The sequence below is a fragment of the Colias eurytheme genome, chromosome 29 (assembly GCF_061535395.1).
Source record: "Colias eurytheme isolate Ceu_HAF_F1 chromosome 29, ilColEury1 Martin Lab GWU primary, whole genome shotgun sequence".
NCBI lineage: Eukaryota > Metazoa > Arthropoda > Insecta > Lepidoptera > Pieridae > Colias > Colias eurytheme.
Genome location: NC_143008.1, coordinates 2,505,449 through 2,527,845, shown reverse-complemented (window position 1 = coordinate 2,527,845; position 22,397 = coordinate 2,505,449). Strand labels below are relative to the sequence as shown.

Genomic DNA, 22,397 nt, shown 5'->3' with positions numbered 1-22,397 from the left:
GGCGTCCATAACAAAACAAGATTTCGAAATATAGCACTGATAAAAACGTATTTACCTACTTTTACAAGGTGTATTAATTCGGATTGTTTCTTCTTGTAAATTCATATTTAGGCTACACCATTTTTGTATTTTAACGAATTTAATCTCAAAATTACCACAAAATCGACTGTAAAAAAAAAGCAAACAGAAATATACAGGCCGAATTGATAACCTCCTCCTTTATTTTTGAAGTCGGTTAAATATCAAAAAGGTAACAGCCCTATAGCTATACGGCATAATTTCATCGCAGGGGCTCAGTTTCCTAACTGTATGTACGTAGTATATATCTGTCAACTGTGATAATAATTTATACGCTTCTTCTTCCAATAATTAACACGCATAACCGATAATATTGATTGAGTTACATTTGATGGCGATTGACGTCTCCCATCTCGGAGTCTCCCAGATTAGCTCCCAGAGCCCCAGACTGACATTAATTGTCAATCGAACATCAAAATCTGTGATCAAAATCGTAGAGAGAGAATGGTTCATTCTCCCTCTACGATCAAAATAATAAACATAGAGAAGATATCACAGATCTAGTACAAGGAAAATATCGAAAATATCGATTTGAAAAGCTTAAGTTAAAGGTGCTGTCAAAGGTGACAGTTTTCAGATGATATCGTTTGGATACTTCAATTTTTAAATTCCGGCATTGATAATAATTAGGTATTTAAAGTAGGTAAATCGATGAATTTTGTGACTACTAAAACCAAAAACGAATCACACTGGCGAATTTTTATGTGGATAGATAAAACTTGTACACTTAATTAAATATGTTTATTTAGTTATCTCATTTCATTTCGTGTTCACAGTTTAGCCATGACTATTATCACAGACTAATAATAATATACTACGTACATACAACTATTATCGTAATTTTTCTTCTTCTTTTTTTTTCAAATGGCAACTCCCGGTCCCAGATCATCGTAATTAGAATTCTTTTAATTCACGTCTACCCTCTTAAAGATTATTATAACAAAAGGTGTCTCATTTAATTATTCAGTCAAACAAAACTCTATTTAAATATGTCGCGCTTAAGTAATGAAGACTGGGAGCGAAAGAAGTGGTATTTGGCAAGAAAGTATTTTGAGGACGAACCAAGTAAGTTGAGACAATATTTATTTTATCAAAATAGAAGCTGTATTTTTTAACCTCTTATGGCTAATTTTGCTGGAGATAATGATGATGAACCGCTGCCCTACCTCAAATTCGACTAGCTACGGCCCTGTGATGAAGTCCACTTCTATGAGGGATATCATGTGCAAAAGATACTTTATAGTTTTTGTTTGCTCTTAAACTATTCTTTATATATAAACTGGCGACCCGCCCTGGCTTCGCACGGGTGCAATGGCGGCCGGCCGGTACCGCCGCAAACGCTACGTCCCGCAATTTTTATCGAAAATATTCACTTAAATCATACGGTGTAAAGGGCAGGGCCATATAGATCTATATTAAATGAACAACGTATTCAAGGTATTTAATTGGTTAAGGATTAATGCTGTATTGGTTAAAATCGCTTCGAAAATTAACCATTGTATTTGTCGTAAAAAGTAAATGACAAAAAAAAGTTATTGTTGGTTATCCATAAGAGATACCTATAGTCCATTGAAATGTTACATTTTTAGGCCTAATCTTGCGTTTTTTAGAGGACGTAATTTTATTTTTTGGATGTGTAGGGGGGGTCACTGTGAAGCTAAAACCAAATTTGTGGGGTCGCCTCCCTAATTGTCCCACGGCCGCCATCTTGAAAATAGTGGTTGAAATGGTTTTTACGATATATCACATAAACTATTTATCTGATAAAAAAAACATTGTTAGCATTTTTTGTTGCAAATTAAATTCTCTACAACTTTAGTCCAGTAACTTTTTGTCAAAGAACTATAAATAAAAAAGTTATAAGCGAAAATGTTCAGAAATTAAAGCTATATATATATTTTTCGATATTTTTTTTTATCATTTTACGAAGAAATTATACCAAACCATTTTTGTAGATTGTTTTTCGATGAACAACTTTTATATACAACATTTTTTAATTACGTCAATAGCTAAGGTTTTACAGCGCTCCGAAGTGAGTACTCTAATTTCTGAACATTTTCACTTATAATTTTTTTATTTATAGTTCTACGACAAAAAATTATTGGACTAAAGTTGTAGAGAATTTAATTTGCAACAAAAAATGCTAACAATGTTTTTTTATCAGATAAATAGTTTAAGAGATATATCGTAAAAACCATATCAACCGCTCTTTTCAAGATGGCGGCCGTGGGACAAGGGTGGCGACCCCACAAACTTGGTGATAGCTTCGCACTGACCCCTCCCTACACATCAAAAAAATAAAATTACGTCAAATCGCAAATGTAACTTTTCAATGGACTAATAGACATACCATCGCGAACTTTTCTGTAGACCTTTTCAATGTGTACAATACTTAGTACATTATTTTGATAAAACTCGTAGGGTTTACCTGCGTTTGCAATGTAAGCGGGTAAAAATGTAATTATTTACTACATCACATTAGAAACCTCAAAAATAACAGTACTTCTTCACTATTTAACAGATGTTATCTTCTTAATATATATAAATCTCGTGTCACAATGTTTGTCCTCAATGGACTCCTAAACCACTTAACCGATTATAATAAAATTCGCACACCATATGCAGTTCGATCCAACTTGAGAGATAGGATAGTTTTAACATGTAGGTACCACGGGCGAAGCCGGGGCGGACCACTAGTTATACATATAAACATTCCTCTTGAATCACTCTATCTATTAAAAAAACTGCATCGAAATCCGTTGCGTAGTTTCAAAGATTTAAGCGTACAAAGGGACATAGCGATATAGGGACAGAGAAAGCGACTTTGTTTTATACTATGTAGTGATTACAATGCGATCGGAAAAATAAGGAAAAGGTATAATAACTAAATCATTGAATTTATATTTTTGGTTTTATGGCATTCAAATGCTTTATAAATATAAATTTATAAAGAATAGAAAAAATTCGATCGCGGTGTGTCCCTTCAGACACATAAAACTGAAAGAATAGAATAAATTCAATTGCTCTGGCTGGTCACGAGTGGCTGAGTTGGTCAGGCATCCGCCCCGGAATGGCGCGAAGGATGCGGGTTCGTGTCCCGCCTCGTGATCGAATTTTTTCTATTCTTTATAAATTTATAACTAAATCATTGTTAATTTACTTTCAGGGTTATCTCCAATACCAGAATCGCGAGAGCGACGCAGCAGTACTGACTCGAGTGAATATTTACCAGAGCTAAATATTGAAGTGGTACCTAAAAGAAAAGATGTCGATGAACCAGAAGAGTTTTATCAGGAGTTAGAGAAAAAAATGAAGGAAATGATATCAGCAGATCGAAGAGGGTGTGATAATTTTAATACGGAAGGGTCTTCAGGAGCCAGCGGTTGCGTCGAAATTGAAGAGTTAAGCGTGATAGTGGAACAGGAAACGTCAGAAACGAATAAATCACGTATAAAAAATTCTGATGCACGTGACATTGACCAAGAGCTTTGTGAGGACGAAATAATATCAGCACCTTGTTCCCCCTCTAGGTCTAGAGCGCCATCTATTGAATTGCCTAAGCTTGCTAGCACCGAAGGTACAAAAAAACACATATTTGAAAGCCATAGTCCAAAACTTGTCCAAAATATATTTACGTTAATTTTATGTCTACATTTGGTTTTGACTTACGGCCTCTGTGTATTAGTATCAATTAATAATACAGTAAAGTCAGGTTATAAAGTTAGGCAAACCCCAATAGATATTTTTAAATCATTATTATCACGAAGTTAATCAATAAATTATTATCTATCAATGTTTTCGAATGCTCTGTATTTTAATCAATGATAACTTTGTTTCAGATGCAAGTGAACATAAATCTGATGGTGACTCTGTACCAAAACCAGATAACATGAGAAAGAAACGAAGTATCCTACATTCTACTGACGTATCCAAATATATTAGTGAAAATACGTCCACTGGTTATCCCAATTCATTGAGTCATGCTGCTTCAGAATTATCAGTTAATTCGGAAGTTGATTCACAAAATAGTATAGAACCTCTTATGTGTTCTACTCCGAAAATCGATATCTCGGATAAGGGGATAAAACGAAAGCAAACTTCGAAGATATCTTCGTCAACAGTAAAGAAAAGCAAGACGGCTCAAACAAGCTTTTCTGACAATGATGAAAATGCTTTTATTTGGAATAACTTTTTTGTTGGCAAACCTATTGTATACAATTTGTGTACGTGTAATGATCACGTGTGTTCGTAATTAATATTTGTTGTCGATCATGTTAATAGATTTCTATTGCGTATAGATTACGTATGACATGATATAAATCGTGTGTGCCTTAAAAATCTTTTAATAAGAGTATATCCTTAAGATATTATGCTTTATGCTTTTATCATCTTTTAAAAATGTTTAATTTTAATCATATTTTAATTATTGTAGGTATAGGTACAACTTTGTATAATAATGACATAATTATAAAAAACCATATGATATCACCCATACCTACATCCAATTTATATTATTAAACAATAAAGTGTATGTTTATATGCGTATCGTTCTTTATTTGAACTAAGTTAACCTGACTGGAACAAAATGTGCTTTTTCAAATGTGTAACAACTGAAATAATCCCAGTATCAATTCATAATTACTTACTAATGTTTACCATGATGCTATAATTTGTAATATTATAAAACTGAGAGTTTGTTTGAACGCGCTAATTTCAGGAACTACTGGTCCGATTTGAAAAATTCTTTCAGTGATAAATAGCCCATTTATCGAGGAAGACTATTATAATTTATATCATCACGCTAAGACCGACAGTAGCGGAGCAAAACCGCGGGGCACAGCTTCTATATTGGATATAATCTCTTCACTAAAATCAAAATTGAATAAAAAGCAAATTGAGTGGTAGGTAATTGATGATTATATAGAGTACAAAGATTATTATTAGTAACGTGATATTTCCAATATAATATTTGTTTAAACAATAGTTTATAAAAAAGAGTGTAATACGATTTGTTCCACATTTGTTCATAATAATTTACCTATACGCTTCTTCTTCTAATAATAATTAACACGCTTATCAGATAATATTGATTGAGTGACATTTGATGGCGATTGACGTCTCCCAGCTCGGAGTCTCCCAGATGTGCTCCCAGAGCAAGTCCCAGAGCCCCAGACTGACATTAATTGTCAATCGAACATCAAAATCTGTGATAGTCGTAGACAGAGAAACCAATAGACAAATTGATATCTTATGTCGCATTCACACAAGAAAAAGAGCAACTTATGCCGGTGTTGTGTAAAGAAATGAGAGAGAATGATAAAATTTTTTGTTTCACCCAGCGTGCCGCTTTTTTCAAGAATAGCAACCTACTTTGATAAACAAAGTTTGACAGCTAGCCATCGTCTTCCATAAAAATATAGTTTTAACATGTTTTAAGTTACGTAATTCATGGTATGTTTGGTTTCAAATGATTTAGACTTACTGTTAATACTTTATAAAATAATACCATGGTGCGGTGTAGCGTTAAAGGGTGTAAAAGTGATAGTGGAACGAAAATGCCTGGATTGTCTTTTCACTCGTAAGTATACAACTCTTTATCAATTTATAGGCCTTCATGATATTTCAGCGTGTTAATATGTTGTGTATCACGTGCTGTTGACTGTTTAAAAACCACAAAAATAACAATTATAAAAAAAATTTGTGTTGCCAACTTTTCTACAAATTGTTACCCACTATTATGGGAAATAATATTATATATTCTGCAGTGTGTATTTAATTAAATATCTGAAGACTGAAATATTCAATGGCTTGTTCCAGTTTTCCTCAACCGGATAATTTACGACAAATTTGGATTGTAGCTACAGGATGAACAGATTGGAAACCAAAACCGAAGGTTAGAAAGTATTACGGCAATCACCACCACCGCGACGCTGCCCCGCCGAAGACAATGGACACTCTTGGTTCCAACATTGAACCGGAGGGACGTAGTTAATTAAGTTAGATATAATTTAAATGTAATTTTTTTATTACAATAAATTATTATTAAGTAAATTTCGTTTTTTTTTTTGCGCCTTCGCGGGTCGGTCAATATAATTAACGTGTGTACATCTGTTATTACTTACGAAAATAAACATTCTTTTATTTTTTTTATTTTATTTTATAAAAAATAAAACAAAATATCGTATTTTATAAAAAATAAACAATCGAGTTTTCATCTACATTATCATTACATACACATTTTCATATGGGAATTGGGATTATGATAATGATATATATTCATATTATATAATATACTAGCTTTCCGCCCGCGGCTTCGCCCGCTTTGTCTAAAGCATAATAAATTATATAATAATAATAATTATATGTATAATAAAACCTTCCTCTTGAATCACTCTATCTATTACAAAAAACCGCATCATAATTCGTTGCGTAGTTTTAAAGATTTAAGCATACATAGGGACAGAAAAGAAAAGAAAAAGCGACTTTGTTTTATACTATGTAGTGATAGGTATTTTGTATATACATAATATGTATTAGCCATCTAAAAGTAATATGTTTATAATATACTAGCTGCGCTCCACGGTTTCACCCGCGTGGCTCCACTTCTGTTGGTCTAAGTGTTATGGTACAATATAGCCTTCCTCGATCAATGGGCTATCTAACACTGAAAGAATTTTTCAAATCGGAATCAAAGTAGTTCCTGCGAATATCCCTTCCCTCCTCACCTTTACCCTGTCCCGCACTACGCCTCCTCATTGTATTAAACAGTATATCTACTATTTTCTGTAAATTGACACTTTTAAAAATTCATTATATCTTTTGAATGCACAGTATTTTTTTGACCCTTCTTTTGCGACAGCCTAATTTTATTGAATGAATGTATGGATATATACATGACAAACGCAAGAGTAAAACTCCCATGAAGCTCACTATCATACTTTTCGAAAAAATTCAATCTGAATAAAAAGTACCGGTATTTTATATAATTCAATTTTAATTTTTTATTAATTTTTCTACCATTATAACACATTTTTTTGCATTGCGAGCGTCAAGGCTAGCCATAGGGCCAATTTTCGATCCATTCGGGGAAGAGCTGTGACTTCGCAATTTCGAGATAATCGCATAAATAACAAAATTTCATTTCTTTTTTTGTGACTGAACTTTTAAGAATAGGCAAATTATTTTTACTTCAAAACATAGTTATATGTATGGACTACTTCCACAAAAAAAACCGATCGCGAAAAGAGCGGGATTCGCGAGATATTAATTTCTGAAAAAGTACCGGTTCTTTAACGAATTTTTTGTATAAAATCCACAATATAAATTGAACTTATATAGAGTTGCGTTTCTCAGATGACGGAATACTACAGAAAATTTGATGAGACATATTGTTAGTAAATTGAAGTGTCTATAACAAAATATAAAAAATAAAAAAGTTATAAAAAAAATTGAGTTAAAATTAAACAAAATTTCTTTATGCAGTAAAATTACATCATTTACAAATTAATCTTAATTATTTTTTTATTGATGTTATTTAGCGTTTATCGCGACATAAGGTGTTATAATAAAAATGTTTTTGCTTTAAAAGACTTTCAATAAATTCTCTATTTGTTTGGTCGGATGACATTTAATTAGATAAATAAAAATAAATAGTTCAAATTTTTTTTATTCAACTCATCCATCAATTGAAATTGCTTTCTCTAGGCACTAGATATCAAGATTACGACTATTTATTTCAACTTATTAGTTGACATTATCGGGGTGTGTGGAGTTTTCGCAATCCAGACTAGAGGGCGCTTTTGCGCGCTGAATCGCGCTATTGAAATGTTTTGTTAGTTACATATAAGATGTAAGCTGATTTCCATGAGTTGGGTTAATTGGTTTGGAGAAATAAGTAAAAAAAAGTAAAGTTGGTAGTTTGAAAAGTAAGGTTGGTTGAATTAGCGTTTTATCCGCTTTAAACGAAAAATCGGTTGGTTTTATCGGTCCAACCGTTTCAGTTGGTTGGTTGTGGGTCAAAACCCTAATTAAATCTTCTATTTCGTTTTGTAAAGCCATTTATTGGTTGTTGATTTTTGACTTTTCTTTTTTACTTTGTTTTTTAATTTCTTTAATCCAATTATTTTATTTGATTAAATACTTTCACTGCCATTCATACAGTTTTGTATACGTAAAGGCTATGGATAACGCTGTAGCTGGAACCTCTTATCCTTCGGAGGTGGCCTCATACAGGCTAGATGTAGAAACAGGCTGCCATACACTAACTCGATATGATATATACATATATCTGGATCAAGAGAGTAAAAAACTCCATGGTCGCTATGGAAAACCGTTTGATTTATCCAAATCGGAAAGGAATATTTTTGTAAAATCGATTTTTGCAACTATATTAAATACACCCCTTTCAGAACCACAGGAGAAAAATTTTAACATTGCTATAAACCGTTTTATCAACAAAGTTGAGAAAAGATATAACGATAGCAACAGAATTTTGTCACAATTTCGAAAAAAAAATAACGCTTGGTTGAATAAGCCTTTTATAAATGATCTTCCTCAAGATGTCATTTCGAAACCTTCTGAGGTTGTGAATGTACCACCTGCCGTCTTGGATGTATCGCCTATGGTTTTGGACGTGCCATCTGAGGTAGCCGATGAACACCCAATAGTTCCCGATCCTCATCGCTTGGTCTTGCGTGAAATTGCCTGTTGTAATAAAGATGAAGAATATGCAAAACTTCATAAACGAACGCAACTTAGAAAACAAAAATCACTAGAATTATTGATTCAGAATGAACCATCAGCAAAACTGATTTCATCATTTACTAAAGTCATTAAATCTCATGACAACAAAAAACTAAGCAAAAAAAGTGCCCATGACTTAGAAGCTGTGATAAAGATATGTTTGGAGTCTGCAAATAAATCAACTGAAGTGTTGGCAAAAATAAATCAGTACAGTAATCCATACTCTCCAGAAGAAGCGCTTGGTATACTTATTGACCGAAAATATAGTGTCGAAACATATAAATTTTTACAACAAGATTTAAATAAAAGAGGTTTTAAAGCTTTTCCACCGTACAGACTTGTAGCAAAAGCAAAACTGGAGTGTTACCCAGAGGATGGAGTCTTGGCAAATGAAGTTGAAGCTTCTGTTTCGCTACAAGGTCTGCTTGCACACACATTTAAAAGAATTGTAAGTCTCTGTGATGATGTCATTAATGCGTATTGCGAACGAATGGATTTGGACGAATTGTCTTGTAAATTTGAAGGCTCTTGGGGCTTTGACGGCAGCACAGGCCAATCATTATATAAGCAGAAGGCACCCCAAGATCCTTTGTATGATGAAAATACTATATTTGCCACAACCTTCGTACCATTAAAGGTCATGGAAACGTGCAGCAGTCAAATTCTCTGGGTAAATCCAACACCTCAATCATATCGCTCTTGCAGGCCTCTACATATTCAATATAGAAAAGAGTCAAAGTCTCTTATTCTCAGAGAAAAACAGTACGTTGAACAACAATTAAAAAATTTGTCCCCTATCGCAGCAGCCACATCAAAAGGCTTCATAGTAAAAACTATTTGTAATCTTACATTAAGTATAATAGATGGCAAGGTGTACAATATCATCAACAATACCTTTTCTCAACTAAGGTGTCCAATTTGCGGGTTGACAGCAACTAAATTCAATGACCTGGATTTGGCGTTCTCTACACAAATTAATAAAGAAGCTATAAAAAATGGTCTGAGCCCTCTTCATGCATTTATAAGATTTCTAGAGTTCTTACTCCACTTGGGATACAAAAATGACCCCCGAGTAAGACAGTGGCGAGTCTCAAAGTTGTCACCTGCGGGCATAATTACTGAAGACCGAAAAAAAACAATTCAGGCGCAAATACGGGATCGTCTGGGTATACTAGTAGATGTTGTACGTCCGAACTCTGGAACAACTAATGACGGAAATACTGCTCGAAGAGTTTTCGCTAATGAGGAAAGTCGCGGCATATTTGCAGACATATTAGGAATAAGTAGATGGCTTGTAGATGACATACACGTAATTTTAGTGGCAATTAACTGCGGTCTACCGGTAGACTCAACGAAGTTCGGAATTTTTTGCAGAAATTTAGCCAAAAAATATGTAGCTAATTACAACTGGCACCCCATGACGACGACAATGCACAAAATCCTTATTCACGGCCAAGAAATTATAGAAAACTCGGTACTGCCCGTAGGTGTTTTATCCGAACAAGCTGGAGAGTCCAGAAATAAATATTGGCGATATGACCGCGAACATCACAGCCGAAAAGACGACAGAAAACACACAATGGAAGACTTATTTCATAGGGCATTGGAATCGTCCGATCCAGTTATATCGAATACACGTTTGAGTATGCGCCAAAACAGTATGAAAAAATTGCCTTTGCCCTCTGCTGTTATCGAAATGTTGAAACCATTTCAATTTAATGAAGAAGAAGATGAACACAACGAAGAAGAATCATATTGTACTGAAATTGAAGACAGTTCACTCATTCTAACAAATGAAAATGACGTATTTTTAGTTTAGACATTTTCACATTTCATTTCACTCCCTTAGCTACATATTTTTTCCTGCCAAATCCAAGGTCAAGTTTATTTTAATAATTTTACAAACAAGGAAACTTACAAATTTATGTAATCCTCTTCATAGTATAATGTGGTATAAGTATATAAATAAAGAAAAAAAATAGTAATTGGGGTACCTACTTACCTTTATATGAAAGTATGAAATAAAAATATTGATAAAGTGTGATTTAGGATTTTATACAAAAAAATCGTTAAAGAACCGGTACTTTTTCAGAAATTAATATCTCGCGAATCCCGCTCTTTTCGCGATCGGTTTTTTTTGTGGAAGTAGTCCATACATATAACTATGTTTTGAAGTAAAAATAATTTGCCTATTCTTAAAAGTTCAGTCACAAAAAAAGAAATGAAATTTTGTTATTTATGCGATTATCTCGAAATTGCGAAGTCACAGCTCTTCCCCGAATGGATCGAAAATTGGCCCTATGGCTAGCCTTGACGCTCGCAATGCAAAAAAATGTGTTATAATGGTAGAAAAATTAATAAAAAATTAAAATTGAATTATATAAAATACCGGTACTTTTTATTCAGATTGAATTTTTTCGAAAAGTATGATAGTGAGCTTCATGGGAGTTTTACTCTTGCGTTTGTCATGTATATATCCATACATTCATTCAATAAAATTAGGCTGTCGCAAAAGAAGGGTCAAAAAAATACTGTGGAATGGAATATCGCGGACTTTCTTGTAGACATTGGTCCATTCTATAATACCGTAGAACATTTATTTGTTCTATTTTCAATAGATTCCGCAGCGCACGCGATGACAGAATTTTTATTAAGGATATATTATTGCATTTTTGGAAAGGATCTCTAATTTTTTTGAAAATGCAATATAGCCTATGTTGCTCAGTGAAGATGCAGCTTTCTAATGTTGAAAGAATTTTTGAAATCGGTCCATTAGTTTATGCGTGAAAACCATACATACATACATACATAATTACAAACATTTCCTCTTTATAATATTAGTATAAATTAGTTTATACATGTTAGTAATGTGGATATCTCATTATTATCCACTTATGTTATGTGAATAATGATAGAGAGATTTGTATCTTACAAATTGCGGGGTAAATTTTCCCTCACATGGTAACCCTAAATATTGTGACGTATTCTTTTTTATCTCTTTCTGCGACACGCATTGCCGGTGTCTATTGGATTCTCTGTCTACGGTGATAGTAGAGAGAGAATGGTTCATTCTCCCTCTACGATCAAAATAATAAACATAGAGAAGATATCACAGATCTAGTACAAGGAAAATATCGAAAATATCGATTTGAAAAGCTTAAGTTAAAGGTGCTGTCAAAGGTGACAGTTTTCAGATGATATCGTTTGGATACTTCAATTTTTAAATTCCGGCATTGATAATAATTAGGTATTTAAAGTAGGTAAATCGATGAATTCTGTGACTACTAAAACCAAAAACGAATCACACTGGCGAATTTTTATGTGGATAGATAAAATTTGTACACTTAATTAAATATGTTTATTTAGTTATCTCATTTCATTTCGTGTTCACAGTTTAGCCATGACTATTATCACAGACTAATAATAATATAAGGTAACGGCACCAGTCGTGGACAAGCATCCAGTAATGGACAAAATAAATATTAAATTTAAATATTAAGACCAAAATTAACGTTATATAATTTGGCAATACTTAAAATAAAAGTTTGGTTCATAAGCTATCAAAATACGACATTTCATCTTATTCGGCCAAAATGTTTGAAGATGGCAGAACGTTATGTTTAGTTGCTGCGACTCGTTTCGAAGAAATCCGTTTTTACTAAGAAAATCCTTAAGGAAGTGAGGACACAATTTTGGTTATAAGAATTTTTGTATTAATGTCAGCAAAATTTGATATTACTTTTATTTATAGTAGTTAAGTGTACGAAATATTACACGATTTAGTATCATGATAGGTTATGTTATTTAAATAAAATTCATCAGTGTTCATAACTGGATTTAATTCTATGGATATATCCATTTATGGACATATGTCGAAAATAAACTTTTTTTAAAGGTTGAAAATTACATGCGCTTTTCTGTATTGTCTTTTCTTTCTGATTAATAATATACCTATCACGACCATTTCAAACAAAGGGTTCCAATATTGTACAACAATTGTCCATGACTGGATTTGCTTTGGTTCCTATAATGGACATTGATATTTTTTGTTAAAATTACACTAATGGGTCCAACAACATAATATCTATCTAAACATGAAGAATATATTTTAGAACAATGGGTCATTATGTGCTGTGCGACTCGTTCTCGGCTTCATTCTCTATCACTGCGTAGAGAAGTCGCATACTTATGCGTATTGTAACGCATCTATCATAGAGAGTTCTCTGATGAACTGTTTGGATTGTTGTCTGCTGCTAAATTCCACCACCATATAGCACACACGCTTAAATTTCATCCACACCATCTTGACAACAGTTTAAAAAAAGCTTTTTGCCTCGTGCTACAATTTGGAATCCATATCGATGGACCGATCAGATTAAGGCTGCTGGCGGATTCAGATTGGCGATTCACTTCACGAGTGTAGCGGAATGCCAGGAAACAGAGAGATATGGCGGAACATCGTGAAGTGGGTAACATCTACCCCCTAGAGTGATATGACGAAGAAGAAGAAGTTCCAAAATGGATGGAATGGCAGTACTTTTTTTAGTTATATTTTTCATCCCTGACTTATTGAGAAAAAAAAACCATATTGGTGTTTCTTAACGGACATAACTCGTATTTAACGATGCATTTTCCAATTTTTGCCTAGAAAATGGAAATTAAGACTGTTTTAAATATTATAAGTATGCAAAATAATTAATAAGTACTATTTTTTATAAATACATCCCCGATTTATTGTATTCCAATCACCATTTTCAAGATTCTATTGATAACTATAAGTCTTCTCCAAGTGTAAATAACAGGAGAAACGACATTAGGTACAGTCCATAAATGGGTGTTCATAACTGGATGTTGTCCAAAACTGGGTGTCCATCATTAGATTTTTCACTGTCCAACACTGGTGAAAAAAAGTGGTTTTTTAATTTATAAATAACTTCATTATTTATGCATTGTAATCTTTTTTCTAACATTGGTTACGTTAAACTAACATAGAACTAAAGGTATAACTAAACAATATCCAATAAAGTTAAAAAACGTACGAGAAATTTGCAAAAAACTTCAATTTTTTCCTTAATCTGTACAAGACTGGTGCCGTTACGTTACTACGTATACAACTATTATCGTAATTTTTCTTCTTCTTCTTTTTTTTCAAATGGCAACTCCCGATCCCAGATCATCGTAATTAGAATTCTTTTAATTCACGTCTACCCTCTTAAAGATTATTATAACAAAAGGTGTCTCATTTAATTATTCAGTCAAACAAAAATTTAATTTTTTTTCTATTTAAATATGTCGCGCTTAAGTAATGAAGACTGGGAGCGAAAGAAGTGGTATTTGGCAAGAAAGTATTTTGAGGACGAACCAAGTAAGTTGAGACAATATTTATTTTATCAAAATAGAAGCTGTATTGCACGCCTCATAAGCGAAGCGTTGAGGTGGGTACTACTGTCGCTTCGCGCAAAACATCTGATTTTTCAAACTTAAAATGTCTTTATGTATCATACATTGCACTTGTAAGATAATACATACACACACATATTAAGAAAAAACACTATTTTTAACGTTCATGATATTTTTGATGTCATTTTTGTTATTTAAACTAGTTAAAAAACAGTTTAAAAAAGTTCTGTCTTGGACGTCCGTGTGTCTGTATGTGCGGATCCTTTTTCTTGTTAACACGATAGCGACCGAAATACTTTACTAATCGAGTCTTTTTTTTTCTCTTACGCTTGAGTATGCTCAGGAATAGAACCCTTTCATTTTTCAGGGTCTGATTCGATGTGGTTTAATTGTTATTAAATAAACAAAAAAAAAACTCGGCTGTTTTTTTTTTTTTTTTTTTTGAAGTGAATTTTTATATTTTTATTGAAATTGATTCCAGAAGATTACTGGGAACTTTAAAAATTCATTTTGTTACTTTTATTAGTAGGTACGATCCTTATAAGTATTTTAGTGTATTCAACCAACTTAAAAAAGTGTGACTATTTTACAACAATTTGAATATGAATTGTATTATTGTATACAATATCGAAGCTTTTTAAGAAATGTATAAAATACTTTTTTAAGAATTATTATCATACATAATATTATGTTACCGGCAATATATTAAAACCGGCATTGTATGCAATTCTTAGTAAATGTATGTTATTCCGAGAAACAGTCGGAATGAAATAAATTAAATTCGTCACATTACCTACTTATATCTTTAAATCTGAACTTTTCCTAAGTAGCAAACACATTTGCAAATGTGGGTGGTTTTTGGGGTAGCTATTAACCAATATGAGGTCAAAACTAAAATCCAAGATGGCGCCGACGAAAATTTGAAATCTTTTCGTCATGGGTGTCATTTTCATGGTTTTTGGGGTAGCTATTAACGAATATGAGGTCAAAACTATAATCCAAGATGGCGCTGATGAAAATTTGACTTTTTTTCGTGATGGGTGTCATTTTCATGGTTTTTGGGGTAGCTATTAACGAATATGAGGTCAAAACTAAAATCCAAGATGGCGCCGACAAAAAATTTACATCTTTTCGTCATGGGTGTCATTTTCATGGTTTTTGGGGTAGCTATTAAACAATATGAGGTCAAAATTAAAATTCAAGATGGCGCCGACGAAAATTTTACACATTTTCGTCATGGGTGTCATTTTCATGGTTATTGGGGTAGCTATTAACCAATATGAGGTCAAAACTAAAATCCAAGATGGCGCCGACGAAATTTTTACATATTTTCGTCATGGGTGTCATTTTCATGGTTATTGGGGTATCTATTAACCAATATGAGGTCAAAACTAAAATTCAATATGGCGCCGACGAAAATTTTACATCTTTTTTCTCTTACGCTTGAGTATGCTCAGGAATAGAACCCTTTCATTTTTCAGGGTCTGATTCGATGTGGTTTAATTGTTATTAAATAAACAAAAATAATAATTAATAAATAATTATTAAAAAAAAATTATGAGGCGTGCACTTTTGGATTTTCCAAACTATTTTTGAACCTCTTATGGCTAATTTTGCTGGAGATAATGATGATGAACCGCTGCCCTACCTCAAATTCGACTAGCTACGGCCCTGTGATGAAGTCCACTTCTATGAGGGATATCATGTGCAAAAGATACTTTATAGATTTTGTTTGCTCTTAAACTATTCTTTATATATAAACTGGCGACCCGCCCTGGCTTCGCACGGGTGCAATGGCGGCCGGCCGGTACCGCCGCAAACGCTACGTCCCGCAATTTTTATCGAAAATATTCACTTAAATCATACGGTGTAAAGGGCCATATAGATCTATATTAAATGAACAACGTATTCAAGGTATTTAATTGGTTAAGGATTAATGCTGTATTGGTTAAAATCGCTTCGAAAATTAACCATTGTATTTGTCGTAAAAAGTAAATGACGAAAAAAAGTTATTGTTGGTTATCCATAAGAGATACCTATAGTCCATTGAAATGTTACATTTTTAGGCCTAATCTTGCGTTTTTTAGAGGACGCAAGTTTATTTTTTGGATGTGTAGGGGGGGTCACTGTGAAGCTAAAACCAAATTTGTGGGGTCGCCTCCCTAATTGTCCCACGGCCGCCATCTTGAAAATAGTGGTTGAAATGGTTTTTACGATATATCACATAAACTATTTATCTGATAAAAAAAAACATTGTTAGCATTATTTGTTGCAAATTAAATTCTCTACAACTTTAGTCCAGTAACTTTTTGTCAAAGAACTATAAATAAAAAAGTTATAAGCGAAAATGTTCAGAAATTAGAGCTATATATATATTTTTCGATAATTTTTTTTTATCATTTTACGAAGAAATTATATCAAACCATTTTTGTAGATTGTTTTTCGATGAACAACTTTTATATACAACATTTTTTAATTACGTCAATAGCTAAGGTTTTACAGCGCTCCGAAGTGAGTACTCTAATTTCTGAACATTTTCACTTATAATTTTTTTATTTATAGTTCTACGACAAAAAATTATTGGACTAAAGTTGTAGAGAATTTAATTTGCAACAAAAAATGCTAACAATGTTTTTTTATCAGATAAATAGTTTAAGAGATATATCGTAAAAACCATATCAACCGCTCTTTTCAAGATGGCGGCCGTGGGACAAGGGTGGCGACCCCACAAACTTGGTGATAGCTTCGCACTGACCCCTCCCTACACATCAAAAAAATAAAATTACGTCAAATCGCAAATGTAACTTTTCAATGGACTAATAGACATACCATCGCGAACTTTTCTGTAGACCTTTTCAATGTGTACAATACTTAGTACATTATTTTGATAAAACTCGTAGGGTTTACCTGCGTTTGCAATGTAAGCGGGTAAAAATGTAATTATTTACTACATCACATTAGAAACCTCAAAAATAACAGTACTTCTTCACTATTTAACAGATGTTATCTTAATATATATAAATCTCGTGTCACAATGTTTGTCCTCAATGGACTCCTAAACCACTTAACCGATTATAATAAAATTCGCACACCATATGCAGTTCGATCCAACTTGAGAGATAGGATAGTTTTAACATGTAGGTACCACGGGCGAAGCCGGGGCGGACCACTAGTTATACATATAAACATTCCTCTTGAATCACTCTATCTATTAAAAAAACTGCATCGAAATCCGTTGCGTAGTTTCAAAGATTTAAGCGTACAAAGGGACATAGCGATATAGGGACAGAGAAAGCGACTTTGTTTTATACTATGTAGTGATTACAATGCGATCGGAAAAATAAAGAAAAGGTATAATAACTAAATCATTGTTAATTTACTTTCAGGGTTATCTCCAATACCAGAATCGCGAGAGCGACGCAGCAGTACTGACTCGAGTGAATATTTACCAGAGCTAAATATTGAAGTGGTACCTAAAAGAAAAGATGTCGATGAACCAGAAGAGTTTTATCAGGAGTTAGAGAAAAAAATGAAGGAAATGATATCGGCAGATCGAAGAGGGTGTGATAATTTTAATACGGAAGGGTCTTCAGGAGCCAGCGGTTGCGTCGAAATTGAAGAGTTAAGCGTGATAGTGGAACAGGAAACGTCAGAAACGAATAAATCACGTATAAAAAATTCTGATGCACGTGACATTGACCAAGAGCTTTGTGAGGACGAAATAATATCAGCACCTTGTTCCCCCTCTAGGTCTAGAGCGCCATCTATTGAATTGCCTAAGCTTGCTAGCACCGAAGGTACAAAAAAACACATATTTGAAAGCCATAGTCCAAAATATATTTACGTTAATTTTATGTCTACATTTGGTTTTGACTTACGGCCTCTGTGTATTAGTAGTTATCAATTAATAATACAGTAAAGTCAGGTTATAAAGTTAGGCAAACCCCAATAGATATTTTTAAATCATTATTATCACGAAGTTAATCAATAAATTATTATCTATCATTTATTGATTAACTTCGAATGCTTTCGAATGCTCTGTATTTTAATCAATGATAACTTTGTTTCAGATGCAAGTGAACATAAATCTGACGGTGACTCTGTACCAAAACCAGATACCATGAGAAAGAAACGAAGTATCCTACATTCTACTGACGTATCCAAATATATTAGTGAAAATACGTCCACTGGTTATCCCACTTCATTGAGTCATGCTGCTTCAGAATTATCAGTTAATTCGGAAGTTGATTCACAAAATAGTATAGAACCTCTTATGTGTTCTACTCCGAAAATCTCGGATAAGGGGAAAAAACGGAAGCAAACTTCGAAGATATCTTCATCGAAAGTAAAGAAAAGCAAGACAGCTCAAACAAGCTTTTCTGACAATGATGAAAATGCTTTTATTTGGAATAACTTTTTTGTTGGCAAACCTATTGTATACAATTTGTGTACGTGTAATGATCACGTGTGTTCTTAATTAATATTTGTTGTCGATCATGTTAATAGATTTCTATTGCGTATAGATTACGTATGACATGATATAAATCGTGTGTGCCTTAAAATTATAGTATATAGTATTCTTTTAAAAAAATATTCAATGTACAGTTTTGACTTTCCTACGATTTTATTATATGTATAGATAACTTTTTTGTTGGCAAACCTATTGTATACAATTTGTGTACGTGTAATGATCACGTGTGTTCTTAATTAATATTTGATATCGATCATCATAATAGATTTTTAATGCGTATAGATACCTATACCTATCATGTCATACGTGCGTACATTACGTATGACATGATAGGTTAAGAGGGTGCGCGCACGAGCAAATTTGTCTCCGCAACTATTTTGTCTTCGCAACTATTTTGTCTCTACCACCTATGGGCTAGTATGAAAGTGCGCGCACGTAGCGACGCAACTCCCCATACAAATTGATGGGAGAGACAAAATAGTTGCGGAGACAAAGTTGCTCGTGCGCGCTCGCTCAATCGTGTGTGCCATAAATTTCTTTTATTAATAAGTATATCCATATGATATATGCTTTTATCTTCTTTTAAAAATGTTTATTACATTTAAAATTTTAATTTTTAATCATACTTTAATTGTAGGTAGGTATACAAATTTGTATAATAATGACGTAATTATAATATACCATATCACCCATACCTACATCCAATTTTTATTATTAAACAATAAAGTGTATGTTTATTTGCATATCGTTCTTTATTTGAACCAAGTTTACCTGACTGGAACAAAATGTGCTTTTTCAAATGTGTAACAACTGCAATAATCCCAGTTTCAATTCATAATTATTAATGTATACCCATGGACGTATAAAAAAAGCCGGACGCCGTTTTACGAACAAACAACGTGAAGCCACCGTAGAAAGCTAGCGATCGTGTAAAGACAATGAACACGCACACACTCTCACCATAGTAAGCTAGTCGGCCGCCATAATAGTATAAACAGACGTTCGAATTTGGTACGGACCGCACCGTGACCTTGGTGCGCTCCGGACCATATTCGATCATGTGTACAGTGGTCCGCCGGACATAATTATTATTATTGACGGTACGGTCGGTCCGATGGTTTTTTCTTCCGAACTTGGTGCGGACCGTACCAAAGTCGCGCGTGTGGACGGGCGATCGCACCGAACAGCGCTTAAGTCATAGACTTAAGACTATATACTTATTACAGCTTTAGTCACAGTTCTACCGCCAAACAAAACGGACGTCGGTCGATCGTTATCAATGGCGATGGCGTCGGATGACGTGGCTATTACTGAAAAAAGATTAATAATATAAATTTTAGAACTCTACAAAGATTTATGATATGACTGCATATGTCTGAATGAATCCCTGTCTTTTAAATATAATTTTGCCTATTCTTTTCAATGGTTGTACTTGTACTTGTACCAAAAGAAGCCTTGAACTGAGGTCTACATGTGAAAAAAATACAACATTCTAACCACGAATTTATTACGTGAAATAGATTTTCAAAGAATTCGGTTTGACTTTTAATGAGATTACTATGATCAATGTTCGAAATATTCACAAAAAAAGGAGATTAATTTGTATTAATTTGATATTATTGAATTGTCTTAAAAATCTAAGATATTTTTTTTTGTTCAGTTAATTTATTACATATTATAAGGATCAAGTACCTACCTATAATAATATATTGAATAATATTAAAATATCGACTATAACTAACGACTAAAACATAAACAAAAACTTGGTAATAGATAGATGATATATATAATTTTGTTTACTAGGGGCAACCCTGATATTCTTTGAAAATCTATATCTTGTAAAAACTTCGTGGCTAGAAAATGGTATTTTTGTTACATGTAGAACTCAGTTCAAGGTTTTTTTTGGTACTAAACAGAGCTTTTTTTTTTTTTTTTTTTTTTAAGTGGGGAAATCTTACCTAAGATACCCACGGCTCCCGGGGAAGGAGCCGTGGGTTATGTCGGATTCCTACCGACTAAAACCCCACTGTGTACCAACGCGCTGCTTTAGACGGGATGCGGGGACACTATCGCAATCTTCCGCATGTCCCGCCCAGCAGTTGCCCGTTTCCAGGCCCTCCGCGAATTGCCCCTTTCCAGGCCCTCCACCAAATTACCCACCACGAGGCGGCGCAAGCTGGAACACGAGCTCACGCCACCCACTCGCCGACGATGGATTGTTCCCCGTTCCATCATCGGCGTTCCCCAAACCCCCGACCCCAGCACCGACCGGCCGGAGGGCGCGCGCCGAAAGGCCCTACGAAACGTGTTTCACGCGTCGAAGGACCCTCCGGCGCACTTTTATAGAGGTTTCCCTCGCAGCCCCCACCTCACACCAGAGATGGCGGCCCTCGGTCCGGCCCCACGGACCGGATTACGAGTTGGCAGACGGCTGTCGCAGGACAGCCGCCGCCCCACACCCACCTACAGGAGTCACCGCATGTCACCAAAGTGACGTGTCGGGATCCCGCCCCTTGCTTTGTTGGTAGTCAACACAACACGCGCGGCCTCTGGCCGCCATCCGCCGCCGCAAAAGCGCGGCCCCCTGCCAGTCAGTCGGAACGAGTCCCAAACGAGCCCCGATCGACCTTCCAACCTCATTTTTTCCCAGCGAAATTGCCAGGCCGCGACCGCTGGCCGCCATCCATCGCCGTACCGCAACGGCACCTGAGCCAAACCTGGCCCCCCGGAGGACCCTAGCTAGCTAGCCGGCCATCCAGCCAGCCAGCCAGCCAGCCGGACAACCAGCCGGTGACAGCAAGCCAGCCAGCCGCCGCCCAAGGCAGCCGGCCAGCCAACCGGTGGAGCAGCCGGTTTCAGCCAGCCTGCGAGGCAGCCGGTGTAACCAGCCGGTTCCAGCCAGCCCGGCCAGCCGGCCTTCAAGCCAGCCAGCCAGCTATATGGATCCCTGGCCGTCGAGCCAATCGAGTCGTCAGACGACAGACCGGCCGTTCAGCCCCTCCGCGTCCAATTAGCTTCACCCAGAGTACACAGTGTACTCCGAGCTACTGAGCCCCCCCGGCCACGACAAGGCTTGGAACTGATGGGGGGGACTAAACAGAGCTTCTACTAACGCCTGCATATAATATAAAAAAATAAAAACGAAAATCAGTAAAAATTACAATACTTTCGCCTCTATCGACAATATCGAAAATTTCAAAAAGGGATAATTTGCGCCTTTAATCACTTCATATAATAGCAACATAATAAATTATCTAGTGTATCTATTTTTTTTATACGAATTTATTTATCTTAGTCAGCCGCGAAAATTCCAATACATATTTTAAATGTTTTTTTAAAAATCGTAAATTTAATCGTAATTTTTAAACAAAGAATATTTTCTTTGTGCGGCAATGCCTGGACGGATAGCCAAAACCGATTGAATATTCATATTGAAACTGTAAAGGCGAAGCTGCAAATTAATTAAATGTAATTTTAAATTATCGTGCAAAGATTTTTATACATTCGCTTTAGAAAATGAAGAGCTATTAAAAGCTGTTTCTTCCAACAGCAAATATAAATGCCAAAAATAAATTTTTTCTACTTAACATTGCTGTTTTAATTGTCTCCCGTAAAAAATAACTAAAACTCGCATTTTTGATGCTGTTAACCCTGAAATCAAATACTGGCAACCCTAGGTGCGGTGCGGTCGTGTGGCGAGTCGATC

General features: G+C 34.7%; 2 protein-coding genes across 2 annotated transcripts; both read left to right on the top strand.

Annotated features, from left to right (window-relative positions):
- The first annotated feature begins 1,067 nt into the window (after positions 1-1,067).
- Positions 1,068-4,330, top strand: LOC149896093 (uncharacterized). The gene is made up of 3 exons (XM_090117915.1): positions 1,068-1,143; positions 3,245-3,655; positions 3,918-4,330. The coding sequence occupies exons 1-3, from the start codon at positions 1,068-1,070 to the stop codon at positions 4,328-4,330; spliced, it is 900 nt and encodes a 299-aa protein (XP_089974041.1).
- Positions 4,331-14,109: 9,779 nt separating this feature from the next.
- LOC149896092 (uncharacterized) lies at positions 14,110-18,870 on the top strand. Its single transcript, XM_090118281.1, has 3 exons — positions 14,110-14,185; positions 17,607-18,017; positions 18,291-18,870. Exons 1-3 carry the CDS (start codon positions 14,110-14,112, stop codon positions 18,695-18,697), a joined length of 894 nt encoding a protein of 297 aa, XP_089974407.1. The 3' UTR covers positions 18,698-18,870.
- Positions 18,871-22,397: the final 3,527 nt, after the last annotated feature.